The sequence below is a fragment of the Fundulus heteroclitus genome, chromosome 19 (assembly GCF_011125445.2).
Source record: "Fundulus heteroclitus isolate FHET01 chromosome 19, MU-UCD_Fhet_4.1, whole genome shotgun sequence".
Classification (NCBI taxonomy): domain Eukaryota; kingdom Metazoa; phylum Chordata; class Actinopteri; order Cyprinodontiformes; family Fundulidae; genus Fundulus; species Fundulus heteroclitus.
The window spans coordinates 16,397,612-16,421,927 of record NC_046379.1 but is presented as its reverse complement, the minus strand read 5'-3'; the positions used below and the strand labels follow the sequence as shown (position 1 = coordinate 16,421,927).

Here is a 24,316-nt window from a genome sequence, read left to right as displayed (position 1 = left end):
TATTTCAGCTAGGGAGGACAGAGGGGGGAGACGGTGAGAGGCCCATGGCGAACGAAGGAGGAGAGTAGGAGGGGAATAAAGCAAGAAGGATTAAAGCAAGAAGAATGGAGCAGGTAGAGGAGCAGAAAACAGGAACTAGTAGATATTTGTCAGTTAAGTTAGACTGTGTAGGGATTTTAGATTTTAAAAAAATAGCACAGTTTTCCAGATTCAAATTTTCTGATGTCTCACTTAAGCATACATTTTGAAATTCACCAGGAATTCATAGTTCATATTTGTGTAGTGGTCGAGCTTTTAAATATGGACCTTGCATGCTGGCTGGCTGGCACAACACAAGGACAATTTGAATGACGGATGGATGTAGGGATGGAGGTAACAATGAATGGATGGACGGAGGAACGGATAGATGCACGGATGGACATACAGGAGGAAATACAAGGAAGAGCTCAGCCCGATGACTGGGTACCATAGTGTCCGTCAAGCTAAAAACTGCTAGCGTTAGCTTATGCTTGCCAGGAGGTTTTCTCCCCAGCAAGGAGCTTTACTGAACACTTTATGATGCTCTCAAACATCGAGGCATTTAAAATAAAAACACGACGCTCAGCCTGGTGGGGAAGCAATTTAAGCGTGGCCGCTAGGCTTATAATACGGGGAAACCCTGCAGGTGGATGGACAGATGGTAGGAGAAAGAAATGTATATACAGACCGGTGGATATGGATGGATGAATGTGAATGGATGGACCATCATACTTTAAAGATATAGTGAACATTTTTTTTTCAGCTTTGAGTTCAAGGGGGATAATTTTATCTATTGGTTGTCCCACATGCCAATCATTGTGACATGCTCACGTAAAGCCAATAATCATGCATGTTTCTTGCTAGTTTCCTCTTGCTGCTCATGGACACTTCTAGTATTTATGTATCCGCTGAGCTTCGGGTTCATCAGTCATTGTAGTCCGCTGCTCTCACTGTATGCTTTGAAAAACCGCTGAGAGTTCCAAGAAGCAAACTGTCTGACAAGTTTATGAGAAGAAGAGGAAGGCCTAACAAGAAATAAATAAGACCAGAGTGTATTTGAGAGATTCTTTCACGCGATCCCCCTGAGGAGCGGAAGAGCAGGTAGGATGGTCTTGCGCATGTGCAGTTATTAAATAGGGATGGGCATTTCTTACCTACATTTATAGAAAAATCACTATACCTTTAAAGGGAGCGTGTGTAACGAATTTTGCTTTTAATTAGCAAAAATAAAGTATTGCTTTAATAAATACATATTCTGGCCAAGTGTAATACCAAATCATAAATGAAAGCGTTCTCTTAACTTAGAACTAGTAGTTCATAAATACATAGCTGTTGGTGTACTCACTGGGAGGTGCCATGTTGCGTTGCTAGTTCTGATTTCAGTAGCCAAGAGGGGCCAAACTGTCAGCCATATGCGTTTTCCCTATCTGTCTTCTATATGAAGACGTGCTGTCGGTGGAAAACAAGCAAAGACAACCATAGATCATTCTATTAGCTGTTTTCAGTTGAAATGAAGGACTATCCATTCTGTTTGCCCAGCGAGATGGAAGAGAAATTAACCAAGAAAAAAAAGAAGTAATAACCGGGAGAAATGAGAGGCTTTATTGGCTATCATTACCAGGCGGAGATAATTCATGAGGGAGCACGGATTGAAAACGGATAGGAGGTTGCAGGCTTTCTGCTGGACAGCAGGTAAGTTTAATCAATGTAACAGTGAAGTTTATTTTTTGTATTATGTTAGAAACGGGCTTTGTGGTCCTGCAGCTACTCTGTCCTCCCTGCAGGCAGAGGTGGCTCGGTTGTTCGTCTCCCTTTCCCTCTAGTATGAGTGTACGGAGAGGGGCGGAGGGATATCTGCCAGTTCAGGGTCTGTAGTCCAGCAGCAAGACCAGGTCTTTTGCTTGTGTTTATAGTCGCTTTTTTAGAGCCCAAATAAGCGACTGCATGTTCAGGAACAAGCCAAAAAAAATTCACCGAATTTACAAGCGACTTTGGAAAAAAAACAAGCAAACATGGCAACATTGCCAAAAACCATTTCACACGATGACCGTAGCTATTAGTCGTAGCTAATACATGGAAGACATGTTTACACTGTCACATTTATGACACTTCGTGGCTTCTGTAGTAGTTATTACGCTCTTAACGGCGAGATTACTTGTAATTCATTTAGCACACATCTAGATCGTGCACCAGTGTGAAAATCTCACACACTGGGGCTTTAACAAAAACACTTAAGTCACATATTTTTCCTTACTCCAAACTTCCAAGGACGGTAGGAACAACTAATGTAAGTCCAGTGCATGAATAGCATGCTCTCAGTCAACTGGGTGGCTTTTGCTTTAGTGTAAAACATTTAATTTATAATCTGCAATGAAACATTATAAACCCAAACTTTTAAAGATTAGTTGGGACATTGATCAAAGCATGTTACGTTATTCCAGGGGTCTGTATTAAGAAAACCCCTACTATACTGTTCAAAAGAAGCAGAAATGACAACATGGAGATCTGTTAAAGACAACTACCAAGATGCAAGCATATATTTAAACCTACTGTTTAACCCATTAAAAAGAGGGCAATAAATGTGTAGCTAGTCTAGTAATTACAAAAGGACTAACCAGCTTGAGGTTTGTTTTTAGCAAAAACACTATCTATGAATATGGTTGTAGGATGTCAAAGGACAAGTGCATGGACATACCTAAACGTCTTTGTTTAAAGTCCCTTAAAGAAAGCTGGGACCTGTATCCTACAGAGAAGCAACTGCTCCCTTCTCCTCCTTAGAGAACAGGAGCTTTTTTAAACATTAGTATAAAAAAAATCTCTGCAGGAATCTTGATGCACTAATGGTTAAACGGCAAAGCTGGAGCTTCGTGCATCCCAGCTTCCCAGCTTTATTAGTGTGCTAACCAAATTAGGGGCCTTAACAAGGCAGTACACACAACACTAGGGGACGCATTCATTTAGGAAGCTCTAATGCAGAGCCTTCTATCAAATCACCAGGCAGTCATGCTTTCTTCACACTCCAATGGTTTAGTGTGTGCGCACTAGCTTGTATGAGAGCAGATGTGTAGGACAAGGTGTGTAGGTGTCCTCAATTCCACCGGCAAATCTAACCGATGAGCGCTGCAACCACACGTGAGCACAGAAACAATGCACACTGGTATGCCTAAAACCCACAATCCTCTCTTATAAATGCATACACACACCCACATCCAACTCACAGAGCCACTAATCCAGGCTAGGCCCGAGAGAGAGCGCGAGAGAGCGCAAGAGAGAGAGAGAGAGAGAGAGAGAGAGAGAGAGAGAGAGAGAGACTCGCACGTCCATGCTGCGCTGGACATGACTAGAGATGAACACATCACCATCTGACAGACTGAAGAGGAGAGGAGTGGGATGAAAAAGGAAGCAGGGAGGGAGGGAGGTAAGAAGATTAGCATTCTCATCAGCAGTGAAGGAATTCGTCTTGGCTGCCTAGCTCTCCCTCCTTTTTTTACGTTCCCCTTCTTCTCATCACGTCCGCACTCTTTCCTTATCCCAGCTCAGTCTTCCTCCTTTCTTATCTTTATTTTTGCAATCAGCAGGATCCTTTATCGGCCCCTTTTTCCTTCCTCCTCCCTGCTCCCTCCTTCTCAACATATGTCTTACAAGGCACATTCATTCCCATGTATCCCTGTTTACATCAAAGCAGGAATTGTAATTGTTCTGTTCAGTGTCTGTTTTATAGACGTGGATCACCTCTGTGGTCGGCTCGTTTATATGCTGGAGTCACAGCCACAGTGCCTTGCAGATTATTACCAACTTTTTCTTTTTTTCCTTTTTGTCACATTACAGCCTCATAGTTTGGTCTATTTTATCGGGATGCCATGTAGCAGAACTCAAAGGGAAAATTTGACATGATTTCAGCTCTAGTCAGTCCAATGTTTAAATACCTTTTGTTACAGGTAGAGCTCTAAGTATTGTGGGGTGAGCCTCCACCAGCTGTGCACATATAGAAACTAACATTTTTGGCCATTTTTATTTTCATAATAGCTAAAGCTGACTCGGATAGAATAGTGAGTGTGCTAGGGTACATTTTCAATTCTCGATATTGATAATCTATTGGATTTTTTTGATTCTTCTGATTCCAATTTAGATCTGTACCTTGACTAGGCCATCCTGATACATTATTGAGCTAAATCATTTATATTCTAGCTCTGGATGTATATTTAGGTTTATGTCCTGCAGGAGAAACATATTTTCCTCCATGATTGTCCAGTATTAAGCTCCGTCCATCTTTCTATCGGTTTTTGTATTCTGCTGAAGAAAGAATAGGCATCCCGCAGCATGATGTTGCCACCAATATGTTTGAGCATGGGATTGGTGTGTTTAAGCTGATGTGCAGTGTTAAGTTTTCTTTCACATGTCTCATTTCACTTGTAGGCAATTTTATTCTTCTCTTGACTTTTTCTGCTGTGTCCTCTACATGACTCCTGACAAAGGGGAAAATACTTGTTATGGTTTTCTTTAAACAATGGCTTTTTAAAAATTCTTACATAGAGGTCAGATTTGTGAAGGATATGACTAATAGTTGGGCTGTCGACAGTTTCTCCCACCTGAACTCTGGATCTGTGCAACTCCTCCAGAGTTACCATGGACCTCTTGGTTGCTTCTCTGTCACGTTTTCTTGCCCAGCTTGTCAGTTTAGGTAGCTACATCTTGGTAGGATTGCTGACTTACCATGCCCTCACCATTTTTGGATGATAGATTGAACAGTATTCTGCAAAATGTTCTAACTCTGCTTTTAACTTCTCCTCAACTGTCTACTTGACTTGTCTGATGTGGGTTTTTTTCAAAATCTTTCTCTAACACATTTCTTAGGCCTCCATAGAACAGCTGTATTTATACTAACACAAAGTTAAATGGTAAATGGCTTGTAATAGCACTTTAACTAGTCTTGACGACCTCCAAAGCACTTCACACTACAGTTTAGTCATTCACCCATCCAAACACACACATTCACATGCTGACAATGGTGAGCTATGTTAGTAGCTACAGCTGCCCTGGGGCAGGCTGACAGAGACGAGGCTGCCATACACCGGCGCCACCGGGCCCTCTGACCACCGCCAGCAGGCAACGCAGGTGAAGAGTCTTGCCCAAGGACATAACGACACAGTCAGAGCGGGTGATCGAACCGGCAACAATTGCAGGACGAACCTCTGCGCCACTGTCACAGATGTACTCCATTTACCAATTAGGTTTCTTTAGAAGGCAATTGGTTGCACTAGATTTTACTTAAGAATATCTGAGTAATGAATACAAAGAACACGCCACACATTTCAGATTTTATTTGAAATAATATAAAATCACATATCACTTTCCTTCCACCTTACAATTAGTTTACACATAGTGGTGTTCTATCACAGAAAGTTCAACCACTGTACTCAAGCAGGGTTAACTCCAATTCTGCATTCACACCAAATGCGTTCTGAGTGTCAGGGGCATCTGGATTACATGCATAGTCTATGGTGGACGTGCCTCTAGGAACGTTGAGAGGTCCCGCAGCGCGTTTCGACCTTCAGGAGTGGAGCTTTTTTAGCTTTGAAGCATCTGAGCGACTGAAGCAGCAGACCCTAGAGTTGGAAAATCTGAACTTTTGCAGCAGGATGGGGAGCGTCAACCGAAGAGAAAGACCCCTCTATGTAAAGTAGTTGCAGATCTTCCAACAGGATGGAAGAACCATGAATAGCGGGGAAGTCAACAATGGAGGACAAACTCATCTTCATTGTTTGTGCCCCTCCTATTATCCATGATCAGTAAAGCATTCGCTACAGAGACAATAAGAACCTTGCCAGGAGGAGAATTAGCATGGAAGTTGGGATCTCGGCTAATTATCAAAACTTTTAACGCGGCAAATAATTCCCCGCATTTGAGTAGAAGAATAGGGTAGCAACTCCCAACGACCCTACACTTTGCCTTGTGTGTCCAAGTTAAGGCGTTGGACTTCTTTTTGAGACTCAAAACATGTTTGGTGTGAAGGCACCATAATGGTAAACTCTACTTGTGAAAACCAGAAACTCAAAGCATCAAAAGACAATGCTCAGATGATAGCAATGGTCATATTTCTTTAGATGGATGAGTGGAGCTAAGGGAAAAGGAATAAAACGCTAGATGGCAGATTACTTTTTACAACACATAGTGTGATGCATTTACATATTAAAACTCAAACATATTTTTAAACTTTTAATAATAATTTATTACCGCAACATGTAATGTCCAAACTAAACAGTCTCATGCTCAAAACCTAGTAAGGCTAAACTAGTTTTTACAGTCAGAACTAGGGCTGCATGATACTAGAAAAAGATTCAATATGTGAAAATATTGGTTAATTTTGTGGTAATGATATTTGAGTTAAAATAAATCAATTCCTACTTTGGGTTCAGCGCATGGGCCGAAATTGTCAAATCATAAGTCATTGAATGAATGAACAATGAATAATAATAAAAATAACCAAAAAATTATATTGTGATTTATTTTACTTGCTCTACAAATATGATCCTTTTAAACAAACAAGTTACTCAGATTTTTTGTAGGAGAGGGATGTGTAAATCATTGTAGATCCAGAAGTTGAAAAAACTGTTTTGCTCAATTGCCTTATTAAAAGATCATCATCCAGTATGTAAGTTATAATGGGCTTGATAAAAAAAACTATTATTTTTTGTCTAGCAATATAAGAACAGAATTTGGGTCAGTATTTCTTTGAAAACATACTGTGTTTAGCTAATCTCAAATTAATTCAAAGCCGATTTTAATGTACAAGAGGCTGCACTTGAGTCAAAGTCATTTGATAGATGTGATTTACTATGAATTTAAAGAAAATAGAGAATGTGTGGTTATTAAAAGATTAAAGGTTTGTATTTTACCTTGTATTGTAAAATTTTCAATTGTAAGATTTTTGCCAGTCTGTAATAATTTTGCCGAAATAAAAAATTAAAAAGGTTTCCTTCTGCATCAGCAACTTGTGCTGATGGTTCAGATGCTTTTTGAAATATAGCGGAGGGGCCGCACAAAATCAGTACGTGGGCCGCAGATGGCTTCACTTTGGACACGCCTCGTTTAGAGCAAGCAAACTTTATGACCCCAATTTAGCTACATTTATGCCCTAAATATTGAGTATGCTATCTAATGCATCTAATGAAATAATACTCATTCCTTCCATCTCAATAAAACAGTTGTTTTGTCTCCTGTTTTGGCATTGAAAACACTTAGCTGCAGTCTCTTAATGACTTTATCACCTTACCACCTCTTTACCTCCTAAAAGTTTACCATCATCAAGTCCCACCAAATATATTACATGCCTAGAGAGCCTGAATGCATGGCACTTAAATAATTATTTATCATGCTCCGTGTTGAAACTCCTCAGGCTTTGTGTTCAAAATCGACAATCTGAGGCGGGAGGGAGACCAGAAGGAATGAGAGGCTTCCCCACGATAATAAAGAATACCCCCCCCCCCCAAAAAAAAAGAAGGAAAGAAAAAGAAACACACTGTAAAGAGCATTTTAGGAAGCTGACGCAAAGCTGAGCACTGCATCGGTGTGAGCAGTAAGTGCACCTCCTCTGTGCTCTGGGATTTGGTGAGCGGGTTAGGATACAGGACCTGGGGGGAAGGGGGTATAGCCACTGTGCGCTGTAACTTATAGCAGAATGCAATGCTTGGAGTCTAAAGCCGCATCTTGGCCAGTCATCATCATTAACCAGGAAGTCTTTGATCCCTGAAACCACGTTCATTCCTGATTCTCCCTTTTACAGGGTCTTCCAGCAGTGCCATCCACTGTGCATCACTGCATGAGTTTACTCAACTGTTTATAATAATTAAAGTAATCCCCTCGTACCTTCTCACAATTTATCTGTTAATCTGTGGCATACATCACCCTGGTGATCATCGAGGAGAGGAATGTGATGGTAGAAAACCCTGATAAAATGTTAAACGTTTATTTAAAATTTAAGATGGCTTATGGGCATTTTTCATTCATTTGAAAGGTCCTTATGTATAGTTAAGTGTCACAAGCGCTTGCCTGGATAACACTGTGGTTTTAAATCCTTACGATAAAATCGATCTATGATTAAAGTCTGATATGGAGTGAAATTGAATGTCTGGGAGGAATCATTATGAAGTCTGGTTGCAATTCACTACTTTACCTTTGTGTCGCCAATTTCCCTGTCTCCAAAACTAGCGCATGGATGGGTCAGAGTTGCCTTGAGGACCGCACAGTTTCCCATCAAATTTTTTTTTTTTTTGTATAGATCCCTCCTTTTGCGTGGAAAGTGACGTATGCAAGTCTCAGGCCCCATATTGTATGTATGCAAGTTTTATAAATGTGGCTACGGGTGTTTTGTTCTCTCCTAGATCCATCATGCTCCTTTGCACCCGTTACAGGAGACAGATGTGCAAAGTCATTTTTTGTTCCAGAGTTTGATGCTTTGCAATCAGCAGTGAGATTTAGGAAGCCAAGCTGCAAATTAAACTGATTTAAGAACTCATTCTGTCCATCTGCTATCAGCATATTAAATATTGACAAATGAGTTTAGTGACTGATTAACTGGTTTCCCCCTTGGGTATTTTAGCATGATGTCCTTTCTGAATGTACTTGTTGATGCCGTCTTAAATCTACTGAATAATGCTATGCCTTTACCGTCTGAAAATATAAAATATATTCAATAACAATCTAGTTATCTTTTTTTTTTTTTTTTTTAGAACTGGTTGAATTAACCCAAGCCTGCAAGGCACCACAGAGCCATGCCATCATACCACTCTGAATATATAGTTAGAACGATTTATCACTTTTCCATTTTCTAAGAAGTATTGGTAGTAATTTGCTTTATCAAATGCTTCCCACAAAGTCAACCATTAGCTTAAAATCCTAACTCATATATATCCAAAAACAAACAATTTCTGTAAATCCTGTTTGGTGTAGGATTTCTGTAGATGACAGCTTGATTTAATGACAGAATAATACATTCAGTCATAAAAGTAGAATTCTTTAAAAGGTAAAGAGGATCTCTACAGGTGATGTCTTTTCTTTCTAAACCACAACACTCTACAGATACTTTATGGCTTTTCCTTCACTTAGTTTAGGTTGAGGCATTCAAAAACATTTAATTTCCAGTTAAAGTAAAGTAGTATACAATAGCTACTACCAAAAAAATTTAAATATTCTTATATTGTCCTCAATAACGCACACTAGTGTCTGCCATTTAAAAAACATTTCTTATTTTCTTTTAACAAGACAAGGTTACAATTAAGGAGAGATTACATTGTAGACACATCCTTGCACATTTATCCTCCTGAATATTTAGCAAATATTTAGCAATATCTGGTCCTGTGAAGTTGACAACTGTGTATATATTTTAATAGGATTTTATGGAATAGATCGACAGAAAGTAGCACATAACTGAAGTGGAATTAAAGAAATTTTCTTAATATAAAGAGTTAAGACGTTTTCTGATCTTCACAAAGATCTGACAAGTCTCCCTGCATGTGTATTTTACTCTCATACTATTAAATAAAATCCAGTGCAACATGTTGCCTTGAAAAGTCACCTTATTTGTACAAAAGCAGGTATGTCATGCAGCTGTGGAGATGTTTAAAGCAGAGCTAGTTTTTAAAGCAAGCTTTTAATCTAGCACTGATAAATGTATAAACCAATATCGCTCAGTATCTACTTTAACATGACTGTCTGCCTAAACTGACCAGCAGGGTAAGGAGAGTATCAATCATAGAGGCAGCTTCAAGACCCAGAGTTACTCTGGAGGAGCTGCAGAAATCCACAACTCATGTGTTACCGCGTTAAAAATCTGTGGATAGGAAAACTATTAGTTTTGCGCACTACAAATCTAGCCTTCATGGGGGAGCAAGGAGGAACACCTTCTTGCAGGTTAATAACAAAAACCTTAAACAAAATAGTTCAGATCAAAGCAAGCTATTGTGGTAGGATGATCAAGTCAAAGTCCAGACCTAAATTGATTTGAAATGTGTGGTAATAAATGAAAAGCAATCTTCACAAACACTCCTTATGTAACCTGACCAAACTTGAGCTATATTGGAAAGCAGAAAGGACTTTTTTTTTTTTTGCAAATGACTGTACAATAAGATTGTGACTAAATAATCAAATAAATATAACAAGCAACAAAAGTAAACATATCAAACACTCCTTTCTCCTAAGGTGAAGATTTACTACAATATTAATGGAATGTTGCTGACAAAGCATTGCTGGACATGTAAGAGCAACTGGTCTGTATTGAATGTAACATTTTATGTTTGGCCGTAGTGATGAGTTCTAGGGCCAGACAATAATTCAATAATATATATCAATCGATAGATGTTGTGGTGTGATATAGAAATAAAAGGGTCAAAAAAAGTTAAATAGAAGAACAGTTTTCCTTCCTTTTGCATTCTAGCCAATCAAGTAAATGCTTTACTTCCTAACAACCAATCAGAAACGCAGACCCAGGAATGCTCCGCCTCCAATTTTTTTTATAATTATTGATATCGACCAATATGATTATTTTATTAATTTGCCTTTTTTTCTATACAGTGTTGTTTTCGTCAACGATGGCGATGACGAAATTATTTGGTTGACGCCCTTTTTTTCAAAACGATAACGAAGACTGATGAGATAAACATGGATCTTTGATGACGAAAACATGACGAGTTGTGGGTGTGAGTTTTCGTTGACAGGACATGACGAAAACATTAGTGGATGGTTTGTTGGACGTTTAAAATGCATCACTTTTTTGCCTATTGTGCTGTAATCTATTTGTTACAAGCTAAGAAGTATCAGCCCTGCTGCTGTGTCCTGTTTGGTCACGCCCACCACCTGGCATGCAGCGGCGCATATTCTGCAGGACCAGATTGAAGGACCATGGCAGTAGCGACAACCTACGGAGCCCATCTGGTGTCATGGACAGATTTTTTTATTTTATTTTTTACAGGATGTTAAGTAGTGGCCACCCGTTACTAATGCGTGGCAACGAGATAGATAAGATAAATGCCTTCGGTTTAGCCTCCAGGGTTGACGTGAGGGGATCCAGGGATGCGATGATTAACTGTACATCCTCCTTTTTTCGCTAAGTGACGGTGGAAAAAAAAAAACGTGGTAACGTCTGGTATCAGCATAATTTATACTTAATGATAGTGGATTGCGGCGGTGAGGTGGGCAGATTTTTCCCCGATTGGTGCGCTGTGTGGTGAGAAAAATGCATAACTAAAGACTGTAAAGGGCTCCTTTAGAGGAAACAGGAGGAATGACGGATCTGAGCTGAAGCCCCCGCTGTTACAAGTTCCTTAAAATGACCCTTAAAGTGTGCACCTAAATTACATGTAACGTAATTTTGCGCAACTGAATTTAAGCGAAGGCAGCAAGCCTGTTTATAAGAACGAAACTTATAAACAGAATAAGAGGCTTTTTAGGCTGGATCTGGTTAGCAGAACAGTTTTGCTGCCAGCGTGCAGCCATGACTGGTTCTGAATGAAGGATTTATCTGGCAGCCGCTCTCCCCACTTCCCTCCTGTGCAGCGCCGGCCCAAGCCTTTTGGGGGCCCGAAGCAGAATAGGATTTGGGGGCCCCCTCATCCACCACGCAGAATAACCTATTCTAGAAGATTATTGACACAAATAGTATAAGCGAATACAGTGAAGTTATGTATTAATACAAAATAAATAAATAAACGATACTTAAAATACTTCACTCTTTTATTAAAACTTCTGAATACAAACTGTCACAAAACATATTAAATAAATTATTTCATCATCATTCATTCATTCATTTATATCACTTGTTTAAGTTATTTAATTGTTAAAAAAAAAGCTGTCAGTCTGGTAAGGAATCTGGTTATTATTCAAAATTGTTGAGGTTAACTGTTGCTTTATGAATTGCAAGACTGACAAGACGGCAAGACAAGACTGACTAAAACTAGACTAAAACCTTTTTGAATTTTAATCGACTAAACTGGACTAACACTATTTTGTTTAGTAATGACTAAAATGTGACTAAAACTAACAATAATTTTCGTCCTGAAGACTAGAACCAAGACTAAAACTAAGATGGCTGCCAAAAACAACACTGTTTTTATATCGTGCAGCCCTAACGAGTCCTATCTCATGTTGAGAATTCACAGATGTTTTCCAGCCACTAAGGACTTTTAAGTTGTGCTTTTTTTCTCCATTTGTTTGATTCCAAATTTACAGCACATTTTTAATGACCCTGTTTTTCACTTTCTACCAAGACTTTTTGATAAGTCTCTCCATAATATTAAAGAAGGGCTTGTATTTTTCTTTTCCTTTCCTTCTGTAAGATTTACAGGCTAACTCTCAACAGCTACCTGTTTAGAGAAGCAGATGACAGATTAAGTTTTTGGAACACTTTGTCCTGTCTAAAGTCATATGAGATATTTTCTCATATATCGCTACCTACTGGTGGTCTATAATAGACACGGTGATGGTGGAAATAAAAGGGAAATAAATTATGAAAAATTCCAAGTGGGGTGCTTAAGCGATCAAATTTATTTCCCCAAAAGATTTTTTGAAAACGGAGACAAATGTTCTCAGTTTGGAGCCTAATAACATTTCTAATAATAAAAAAGCATAAAATTCTTTTTTTTTATTAGTGACAGCAGCAGCTCATTGTTCATATCCACTAGTGTTAATGCTAAGAATTAGCATCATTGAAATCAATGTAAACACAAATTATCCAATTGGATTTCAGTTGTTTTTTTATTAGTCTTTTTAAAAACCTGTATCTCTTGTAAAAGTGGTTACTGGGAAAATTTTATAATAAACCCATAAAAATTTTTTATTTATTTCAGTTTTGGCACAAACTGATTAAGAGAAAATAAAAATAAAATAAAAAAACTAGCTTTTGTGTATTTTTTATGATGAAACAACCTAAAATGGCATAATTAGTCCCGGCAAATATTCTGATAGAGTGAGAGGTCATGGACTTCCATTTATCTGAACTGCGAAAGAAGAGCTCCAACAGACTTTTAGACTCCAAGACTGACTTGTGCTTGTGTGTGAACTTGTTGCCCTTTATGTGAATCTACATAAACCACTAATGAGTCATGCACTTCATATTCCTCATCACATCTGGCTTCTAATGGATCAGCACAAATATACGCACACACACACCCATGAAAGCCGGCTGACACATCACAACTCGATTACTTCTTCCCCAAATGCATTCGCACATGACACACGCCATTATTTTGTGGCTTTGAATACACATAATGGCCCTTCTAAGTGCAAAGCTGGCAAGTTGGAGACGGTGAATTTACAGTGAAGAGCCTCTTCACCTTGCATTACGAAGGACACAACCGTAGGCAAATTGACCACAAGTATTTACACTCAATTTAGTTACATGTTTTTTTTCTGCGTATTAGGGTCATTAATGTGCATTTCTGCCAACTAGGGGTGAGTCTAACAGGCATGGTTGAGCAATATTTGGGGTTTGTTCCTCTTATTTCAGTCTCATAACGCTTTCATCATGAACTTCTACTGCCCCCAGATTAGCATTTGGCCAACATCATTTCTTTCTGTTTATTTTTAGACAAAACATACAGTGCATATCAAAATAAATACAGGGCATATAAGAATTATTCACACCTTTGAACTTTTGCTCATTTTATCACATTTGTAGAAACTATTCCAAGTTTACAAATGTTGTGTTTAGACTGTTATGTTTTTATTGATATAAAGTAGGTTTTAATTGGATTGGAAAATGGATTATATTTCAAAACCTAATCCACTGATAGCATGATTTTTGATGGGGGTTAGTTTTTCTGCTTAAAAGGGACATAATGTAGCTTTAAAGCAGGTTTTCTTTATTTCAAATTTCAGATGGTTCTTGTGTTGAAATCCAGTCTTGTGGCGTTTTATTATAAATCTGTTAGCCCACCGTACAAACAACAGCAACTGCCACCCCTGCACACACCTAGTTAATTATATGCTGTTAAAACTAACAATAACCCCAGAATATTTTAGTGACAGGAGAAATAAAACCAGATGTGACTGGACAAAAATAAAACAAAGAAAAATGATCGACCAATATGAGAAAGGAAGTCCAGTGTCAGGCTTTGCAAGAAAGAAAAGCCATTGTTGAAAAAAGTCAGAGGTTCTTGCAGTTTACAGATGACACTAAAATCTGAACGTATCAGCCTACATTTAAAACATGTTTTAACCTAAATCCAAGGCAAACATCTATGTGGAGGAACGCTAACACTGCACATCACCATTTCCACTATGATGGTGATGATGGGGGCATCATGATATGGAAGGGGGTGGGTGTGGGGGGGGGGGGGGGGTTCTTCAGCAGGGACAGAGAAGCTGGTCAGAGTTGATGAGAAGATAAATGGAGATAAATGAAAGTCAATACTGGAGCAGCACCAGTCAGAAATCAGCAACCCCCAAGACTGGGGCGAAGGTTCACCGTCCAAAATGAATGGGATTAATAGAATTTTTTTTTAAAGCATGCCCATCTCTGGGAAGGGCCTAGTCAAAGTCCAGAACTAAATTATAGTTTTATGTTCACAAATGTTTCCCTTCCAGCCTGACTAAGCTTTTTTTTTCCAGTTTTGTAAAGACTGGACATAATTTTTTGTCTGTAGATGTGCCAAGCCGGTAGACAAAGTGGATGGATAAAAACGCTAAAACTGCCCACAAATTTAGAAGCCATGTATAACTTATTGAATAACTGAATAAAAATATATGTCAATTGATAGACATGTGGTGCCGATAGGAAAAAAAGGGTAAATGAAAAGTTCAATAGAACAGTTTCCTTTCTTTTGCATTCTAGCATATCATGTAGGCTAATACTACAGTCATTATTCCTCCCAACCAATCACAAACGCAGAACTAGGAACGCTATGTCACCAAGCTCCGCCCCTTCAAAGACTTCAGAGAGCACTTTTTTTAAAAACTTTTTTATTTAAAAAGCTTTGTTAAAAAGTTGGGTGAAAAAAGGGTTGAGTTTGAATTCAGTGTTTGTGTGTTGTTTTTTTAACCTAATATAGGTCGTTAAGCAACAGCATCAAACGGCCCAGGCTGCACTTTGAATTTTGCTGATAATTATCAATATGGATCAATATGACTTCTATTTTATCTATAAGCTTTTTTTCTATAATCGACCAGCCCTAATATAACTTCCCTTCCAGTTCACATTGAGGCGACACTCAATAAAAATCTAAATAAGTTGTGAAGTTTCTGTTTTTTTTTCTGGTTTTACAGAGTACTGTGAAGTCCCGACTAATGAAACCTCAGGTGACTTAGATGCATTGGTGCTGGTTGAATTCTGGCTTAAGGTTCATTTAAATCTATTTCATTCCTGAGTAGCATTTTATAACTATACAAGTTAAAGTACCTTTATTTAGCATAAAGTACCGTTGTGTACCAAGAGGCAAAGTTTATAACCTGTTTTGTTCAAGCTCCTCACCAGGTCTTATAAGGATGGCTGTTGCTGCTGCACAGCATGATTTCACCACATTATATGTAATAGAGTCAAAAAGCTAAATATTCTATTAAAAAAAACACACTGGCAGTTTCTGAATGTTTTAAATGAAAAAATAAAAAAACAATGTAGAGTGAAATGAATCACACGTCAGGTGATTTGGGCAGATATGAACTGATTTCTCAGTTATTACCCAGGTCTGCTATCAATGTGGGATAGAAGTGGGCACAAAAACATTACAGGAGCTCTAACTTGGATCATTGCAGATGCTTTACATGAACATGTGTGTTTACTTTAAGCAGATGTGTCAGAGAAAGGATGTGTGAGATAAAACCAAGAAAGGAAAGAAGAAAAAAAAAAAAGGGTTTCGACTGATAAGCCTGGTATTGTGTGAACTGGTGTGCGCGTGTGAATGTGATTTACAATTTGTGTGCATTTCATACCGTGGCTTGTGTGGAGCTCTGCTGCAGGTCCCAGAGCAGCGCATGGTTATCAGCCAGTGAAATCACACGCTTGCCATCCCCCATGGGCTCCCACAGCACGCTGCAAATGCACAAGGACACACATGTAGCTTATAAACACCTAGAAGACCTGAGTCATAGCAGAGCACAGAGTTTGGTCAATTTTATATGTAATCCACACAGTGTAACAGAAGGATCTACTACACTAAGGTAAAGGCCTAGTGCATGCACAGTGGCTGGCTTCATGCACATTATATACATTATTATTAGCACCTCATTTATTTCTAAATTACACAAATATCAATAAAAACTTTCAAAATGGGCTGTAAAAAGACAGTATTTACAAACACCTGCAACTGGGGCTCTATGATTTGCAACAGCAGCTAATTGAAATATAGCAACAAAATAAAAGGAGTTTTAGGCTCTTTTCTTAGCTCTAATTCATGTTTCAGCCTTTTGTTTCAGACTTTGAAACAACACCTATAAAATCCCCTTTGAAATGTCCCATTTGTTTGTTTTTTAGCTGCATTAGGATCATCAATCATCAGACCACGCAAAATGTAAAAAAGCGCAATGCCTACAAGAATTTTAAATATCAACAACACCAGTTAAAAAGGTATAAAAACAAGGATAATCCTTTATTTTAAAATACAGAGGGATATGTTGTAAAGGTGGCGACCAATGTAATTATTAAAATTATTGTTTTTAATGTTGACAGAAAAAGTGCCAATTACTACAAAGTGGCAAATGAACATACATGAAACAATTTACCAAAAATTTACAAATTGATCAAACTGCTCTAATTCTAAAATACCTCCATGGAATCTAAGGGGACACGGTGGCCTGTACATGTATTGACATGCTGGTTATAGTAGGCTGACCTGGGGTACTCTGTCATATTTTATACAGATCAACTGGTTCAAATGGAGAATAGCCAAGATAAATGAAAGAGTTTTTTTATAATATACACATGAAATTATTTACACCACAATCATAGTTCATGGAAATACTTTATTACAAAAATTAAAGTGATACACCAACAGTTTTATTATCTGGGTACAAAACATTTGTTTCCAAGTATGAAATGAAAATAGGAAGAAAACGGCAATGCCCAAGAAGAGCCAGAGCCTTTAATGAAACACAACTTGGGATCTGCACTAATATGTATGTTTATTTTACCCAGACCTAATCATAATTCCACATCAGATATGTATGGCTGGCTGTTATGCATGTCACCTGCTGCAGTCTTCATTAATTACACAGTAGGAGAAGAAAATTCATTGGCAATAAAAGTGACTATGTTGTATAAACGGGCTGTGTGTGATTAGGACCAACTGCTTATTGGCAAAACTTGCAGCCCAATTCTGTCAATCTAGCTGCACAAGAGTGGGACACATGGTTGCTTCGCCGCGGCTAAAAAATAGCTTTTACTGCATACTTTACTTTGATTGCTCCCTGCATACAACCGTCTGCAGAGTATTGATTCTTTATTGCATGCCTTGTGGAGCTGCGAGTCCTCACTGTGCTCTACTTAAAGCATATATTATGAGCGCAGGGCCACTTGCTGTGTTTTTCATTGCTCCCTGGCTGAGGACTGGATCGCATCTGTACTTTTTCGTTTCTTTTAGTTTGTATAGCTAAATAAAGACAGAAACAGTGACAAGAGCGAATAATCCTACAGAGAAAGCAGCTCTTTTAGCTCAGAGCCCTGACATATGTCGGTGATGTCAGAAACCTTCAAATGGGCCATAAATAAATCTGGTTATAACAAAAAGCTGATGCTTTGTTTTTATTTAATGTGGATCTTTTTAGTCTGAATTAAATAAAGTGTACATTTGGATTACCTGTAGGTTTGGTCATCTAATTCTGCTATAGTTATAAACCAGAGACGTAAGATGTTTTGTAAATGATGCCATTTATTTAGGGAGTTTATCAATTAGACACTCCATTTTCTTTAACTCATTTGTCAAACTGAAGAAGCCCCAACAACGCGTATGTCTGAGAGACGGTGAGAGTGTTTGAGAGCGATAAAACAAATGACCAAGTTAGAGCTCGCTGTTGGACTGAAGTTTCAAATATAGATAGCGCCATTAGAACAGGCAAAGCAGCATGCTGGAGAAATTGGGAGAAGTAGAGGGAGGGCAAAGGAGCTGTGTTTATTAGAGCTGTAAATCCAAGCCTGCTGAGGGACGGCTTTTACTGCCCTCCTGAGGAGCAAACAGTCATGGACTCTGAATGCAAAAACACAGACGTAAACACACCCAGCATGGTAACTTATTCCCCTTTAGGACTGCATCACATCTACTTCCATTCTTTTTCTGAAGACCGCAGAATGTTTACAGCAAAACTCCTCTTAAAGATCAACCCCAAGGACATCTTATTAGCAAAAAGAAGCAGTCATGATTAGATCCAAAACAAAGATTTAAGAAGCCAGAACGTCATATGCAGCAATCTGATGGCATCAATTTGTTCTATTTCAGAGAGGGGGTTTGTTTTAAACCAGCTGTATAAACATATGTAGACATTCACTGCTAAAATAAAGTTCTCTAAGAACCCTTTCAGACTATCAAAGAACAGCTAGTTCCTACAGGAGATAAATTACACACAGGTGGACTTAGACGTATCAGATCCTACACTTTTCAGGTTGTTATCTCAAAAAAAATATTTAAATGTTGCATCTGTTTTCTTCCACATCAAATCATGCAGGAGTTTGTGGTTGTCTATGATGTAAAATTCAAATAAAACACGCTGAATGTTCTGGACGCAATATGATAAAATATGAAGTTTAAGGAGTCTGAATCCGTTTGCAAGGCAAAAAGTGAAATGCCTAAAGAAGGATTGTGCAGTGGTGTCAGTTTGATTTACAAAATCACACAAAAGTCAGGCAACCTTTCTGTGCAATGAGTAGAATGAAATTTGTGTTTTTCTTATTAGGTTCTTCTGGTAAAATACGAAATGAGTGCTTACGCTTCAGCCCAGTGCATCGTAAGAACCAACTGTGACTCTGACGGTGATCATTAAACCAAAAATAGTACAAACCCAACACCTACAGCGCAGTCTTAAAAAACTGAAAAACATGTGCCGAACACGTGAGGAATATATGAGTCGATGTGCAAACGGCTGCCGGGTCCCCTAACACGAAAACCTGCCTGGCACCGATACAGAAAACACACATTCGTTAGGACACCCTAGTGCCAATTAAAACACACAAACCACTTTGGGATTTGAAACATCATATTCTTCCCCAAAGTATCAATTATCCTATGCAAGACGGCAGAGAGTCAGAGACAGTTGCAGAGCAGTATCTAACGCCGGTTTTCTTTCTTATTAAACGCTATAAGTTAAGTGCATTTGACCTTGAATTCTGCAACAAGATAGCATCTGGAGCAGTATGTAAATACTGTCAGGGAGGGCTGCGGGGGTTTCACAGTCCCATACATCTAAGTCGAGGAAAGGGATGCATTTCTCTCTCTCTGTCTTTATATGTCTCTCCCTCTTTGGGTTGTTATGCTTTTATGCTGTGCTTTGCATGCATGAGTATAATCCCAGTATGTCCTCTACAAGACAAACACATTGGGTGTGGCTGTCCTGTTTCTGGATAGGATTTAACAGGGCCAGCAAAAGCACAACACCGAACTCCTCAACACACCTTGCAAGTATGGAGATGGAATTCATGACAAGTATTACATGCACTGGTATTCTTCATTTTCTTGTTTTCCAGCTAAGATTTTGTGAATTGAGCTTCTGAAAAATGAGATTACATTATTGCAGCACAGTATGAAGGTTATCAGACAGAAGATTTTCTATCTAACGAGAAGGTCAAATCCAGAGAGTCCAAACAAAAAGAACAAAACCAGTTTGTCCACGTAATCACTCTGTCTAAAAGTACATTCAGGAAAACTGAAGGTTGAGGTTTTTTTTTTTTTTGGCAAATAACAGGGCATCTTTCCCCTGCGCTGCTGCAGACAAGAACAGATACAGGAGACTATTCCATCCAACAGAGTTGAGTCCTTTTTTGTAAAAAGGTCTGGAAGACTTCAGCTGCCTTTTTATTTTAGCAATCATACAAAACTATCACTACTGTTTGCAATAGATAAAACATTTTACCTATCAACAATGTTAGCTCTGAAAGATATCATCTTTTAAAACCTGATAAAAGATGATCAGGAATCTCTATACCTAAAATATAAATGTTTATCAAACACGCTTGACAAGATGTCTAACTGTCAATGGTTACATTACTATTGTAAACATTTATATTCACTGTTTGCAAGAGACAAACAGGCTATTTTGAACTTGAAATATTTTCTTCCAGTATATTCAAGTGTAAATGAATTATTGCAGCTTTTATTTGGGTATCCATCCGTCCACCGTCTATACCCACTTATCTGTGCAGGGTCGCAGGTGTGTATCCCCAGCAGTCATTGGGTGAGAGGTGCTTTGTTTAATTGGACAGGTTGCCGGTCTAACACAGGGCAACACAGAGACACACACAGGACAAACATCCATGGCCGCACACACTCACTTCTAAGAGCAATTTAGAGGGGCCAGTCAACCTAAAATCCATGTTTTGGACAGGGGAGGAAGCTAGAGTGAACCTATTGATGCAGAAGGAGCCCCCAGTCCCAATAACTGTACCACCATAAAGCCTCTTATTTGGGTGTTTAAAGTATGCATTAAAAAATTAAGAAATAAACTCAAAACTAACTTATGCACCAACCTATGAAATATATCAGCATATATAAAGCATCTCAATTGGCATACACGTTTTCACCACAGTTCTTCTATAAATGTTTAATGTTATTACAGCCTATGACTGCAATGAAGGCTTATTTTATAAAGAAGCTTGAATTTACAACCTGAAAACAATAAATTAAGACTTAGTAGTCAATGAAAACGTTGTATCTTAGAAGCTTCGCACAGTCACTTGGAGTTACGCGTCGCCTGTAGTACCCGAATCCTCCACTAGAGAGATCAAGACATACATTGGATTTGATCCAGCATTGTATAAGAGGAAATTTGCTATCTTTGTAAAACAACTCTCCGAAGCAAATGTATTGAAAGATTTATCATTTCATATTATAGTGTTAAGATGGCATGGAAAAGACAAAATTAGAAAACAAACATGAATGTACATGCAACAAACTTCCCAACACAAAAACATTCTGCCATTAAAGACATGTACTATCACTATAAAAAAAATATATATGCATCTTCAAATAAAAAAAACATACGGCAAGTGTTCGTGCTGAAAGTGTTTACTTAGTACTTTTATAGCCTGATAATCAGACATAAACATCGTTGTGTCATCTGCCGCCAGTACTGCAGAACTATCAGAAAGCAAGATGACGACACTTGACGCCTCTACTGTAAGAGCCAGTAGACCGTCCTGCAATGCCTTGCAGTAAAGTGGCCACTTGGCATGGTTGAAGACCAATCCAATAACACTTGATCTTTGACTTTTCCACTGGTTTTCGCACCCCACTAGGTGTTGCTGACTTGCTCGGCTCCATTGCTTCTCTTTGCGTACTCATTGCGTACAATATCGTACCTCCAGTCACGTGGTCATGTTATGGGAAATATAAACAAAAGTGCTTTCTTTACAAACAAACAGAGCAAAAACAAAGACCCCAAAAGCCAACACAGCGCAATAATTTAATCAGAAAACTTTTGGATGCAATCAGAGGGAGTTACTTGCAAAGAGATTTATAAAGTCATAGTACGTGACTAAGCACCTTTAAGGGTAGCGGGGGATTAGGTGTTTCGGGAGTACCGTTTTACCTGAAAACCCGTAATAAGGTATCCAATAACCACATCAGCTTTGGTTTTTAAAACTCAGGCTAGTCCAGCTTTATCTTAATGCTTGCGCCGCAAGAGCACGTGGCCTGTTTCAGTTTTCCATTTTTACATATATTTACCAAGACATGTTGTGTGTTCCTGTTTCTTCGGCCTTTTTTGTAAACGTTAAGGAGCTGACCATTTCGAGGATATTCCTGAATTTCCCCACAGTGGGACAATGAAGGAAATTCTTGCCTCTACATTAGTGATGCCATTGGAATATGTGCAAGTTAGGATTTTAGACTGCTTTGTTTAAGCAAGCATGGACATAAGATAATTTAGATAATGTAAAGATAACTGTTTCCACTTCTGCATTAATGCTGCAATCATTAGCTTAGCAGAGGGCAATTGCACACCCCCATGCTATCATGGAGAATGGGTTTTCCTTCTTTTGGTCTGGATAACCTGGCAACAATTTGTACTACTGATCTGACTGACCACAGTCCTCGTTTCCATTGTGGTTTCCATATCCAAGATGACCCTATAGCCAGAGAAGTTAAAAGGTTATAGACGTCCAGTGTCTTTGCTGATTTTTGGATGCATTCCTCCTGTCTAACAATTGCTTGCATGCATGATCAAAGTATGGTTTAGAATGTCTTCCTTCAGTGCGGTTTACAAAAAAAGCAAAGCTTTTGTTTTTACTGGGAAATCAAAGGAATAATTGTCCCAATTATAAGAATTTACAATGTTTGATTTTTTAAAAATACATGACAAAAAGAATATGCTAGAAATAATGTGGCATGCAGTAAAATGCATAAAAGTAACCTCTATTCTCTGTGTACTACTGTGGTATTTGGACACTGATACAAAAAACAGGTTTAGTTTACACACAAAGTATTATGCAGTTTGTGATACACTCTTTTGTATGACATTAACCAGAGATACTTTTGCAAAAAAAAAAAAATGAACCGTAAAAGAAGCCCCAAACAATTACAAAACACGATTTTAAGAGGAAGGCATTTTGCTTAAAAAACACAAGACATGTTCCTATTACCAAATATCCACAAACATATAGCCATCATGCCTCTTTAGAAAAATCTTTTTGCACTCTACCATTCCCTCCCCAGCGCTCTGATTGGCTCAAATGGCTCCACGGGAATCAGTTCGGTCAACTGGCAAAGCTCCCAATCGAAACTAAGTGCACGAGGAGGAATAAGAGGGCAAAAACCGCCATGGAGAGCACATAAACCACACACAAAAAAAGGCATGATTTTTTCATTTCGGGGTGTAAATTTTGCCAGCATTTTCATTCAGAGCACGCTTGACGACGGAGCAGAGGCTCAAATGTTTGCCCACCCAAACAATGAGGGGATTTTTGAGGAAGGAGAAAGGGTTATTGTTAGCGGGAGTGGAGGCATGGCGCACATGAGCTAAACGGGCAGACACGCTACAGTGGATGCAAACAGACATGGAGCAGGTGGACAAACATGCTCACAAAAAATAAAATAAAAATACCAACTCTTTGTCTTTGAACACACACAAACATGCACAGAGTTGTGCAAGCTGCCAGTATTATCGGAACAAGAGAGGATGAGTATGTGTGCGTGTTGTAGAGAAATGGAGGAGGCGGGCGACACACCAAAGCCATCCATCTAGGGAAGCCAATAGTGCACAGCATAGGGTGCAGGCTTCACAGCATCCAATTCACAGCCCAACAAAGCAGAAACACACACATATAGACTGCATGTGCACAGTGTGATGCCCTTGTGAGGGTTACAGCTCTCAGGATGCTGAGATGGTGGCACCCACAACCATCAATCTGGCCTGGCCTTTCACACATAAACACACAGATAATTAACCTCTTTGCCCCCTACCCCTAAGTAAAATAATAAGAGTTTTAATTTTAACCCCCAAAACACCCTGAAATAGATTTTTATCAGGGTCCATGAAGAAACAAAATCATCAGAAAACAAGCAAAAAATGTTTCATCTCTTCATTTTTCTCTCTCCTCCTCTTCATTCCCTTCCAATCTTTATCTCTACCTCACAGACACCTGCTACAGTACGCTAACTGATTGGCGCGTCTAAAAATGATAGCAATCATGAGGTAGACTATGAACGGCGGCGTAAAAAGCGGAATGACCATCGATTTTCATTCTCATAGGCAGTGAGTTATGGCGAGCAGCTCTGACTGTAAGACAAAAGGATCGAGCCGTGACTAAAATCCGAGATGTGGGCCGGTCAATAGTCAGATCCAGAGAAAAATAATAACACACGCACAGAAGCAGCTGAGATGAAGAGGAGACGTGTTTCAGAGTATAATGGAGTATGTGGCTGGTTCACTTTCTGAAGAACTAAAGGGTTGTCAATCTGTCTTCTGAATTCTACTAAACCTAAAGGCCAAATGTTGCATTTCAGAGCCAGAGAGCCTAAAAATCTAAAAGCTTTGAAACAATAATAAGTCACAATTGGCCTTTCCTTTGTTTTTCAAAGGGAATACTTTATTAAAAAACACACTTTTCCTATAGTACCACCCTCAAAACCAGACATGCCCTCCCATATATATAGCGTATATTGCTGTATCA

At 38.7% G+C, this 24,316-nt stretch overlaps 1 protein-coding gene across 3 annotated transcripts in view; it reads right to left on the bottom strand.

Moving 5' to 3' along the window:
• eipr1 (EARP complex and GARP complex interacting protein 1) overlaps window positions 1-24,316 on the bottom strand; it is a 123,187-nt gene that overhangs the window by 64,132 nt on the left and 34,739 nt on the right. For all 3 annotated transcript variants that reach the window (XM_021316160.2, XM_012862050.3, XM_036151146.1), the window contains exon 6: window positions 15,937-16,036. In XM_021316160.2, coding sequence (XP_021171835.2) covers window positions 15,937-16,036 — 100 coding nt within the window. The remainder of the gene's footprint in view (window positions 1-15,936; window positions 16,037-24,316) is intronic.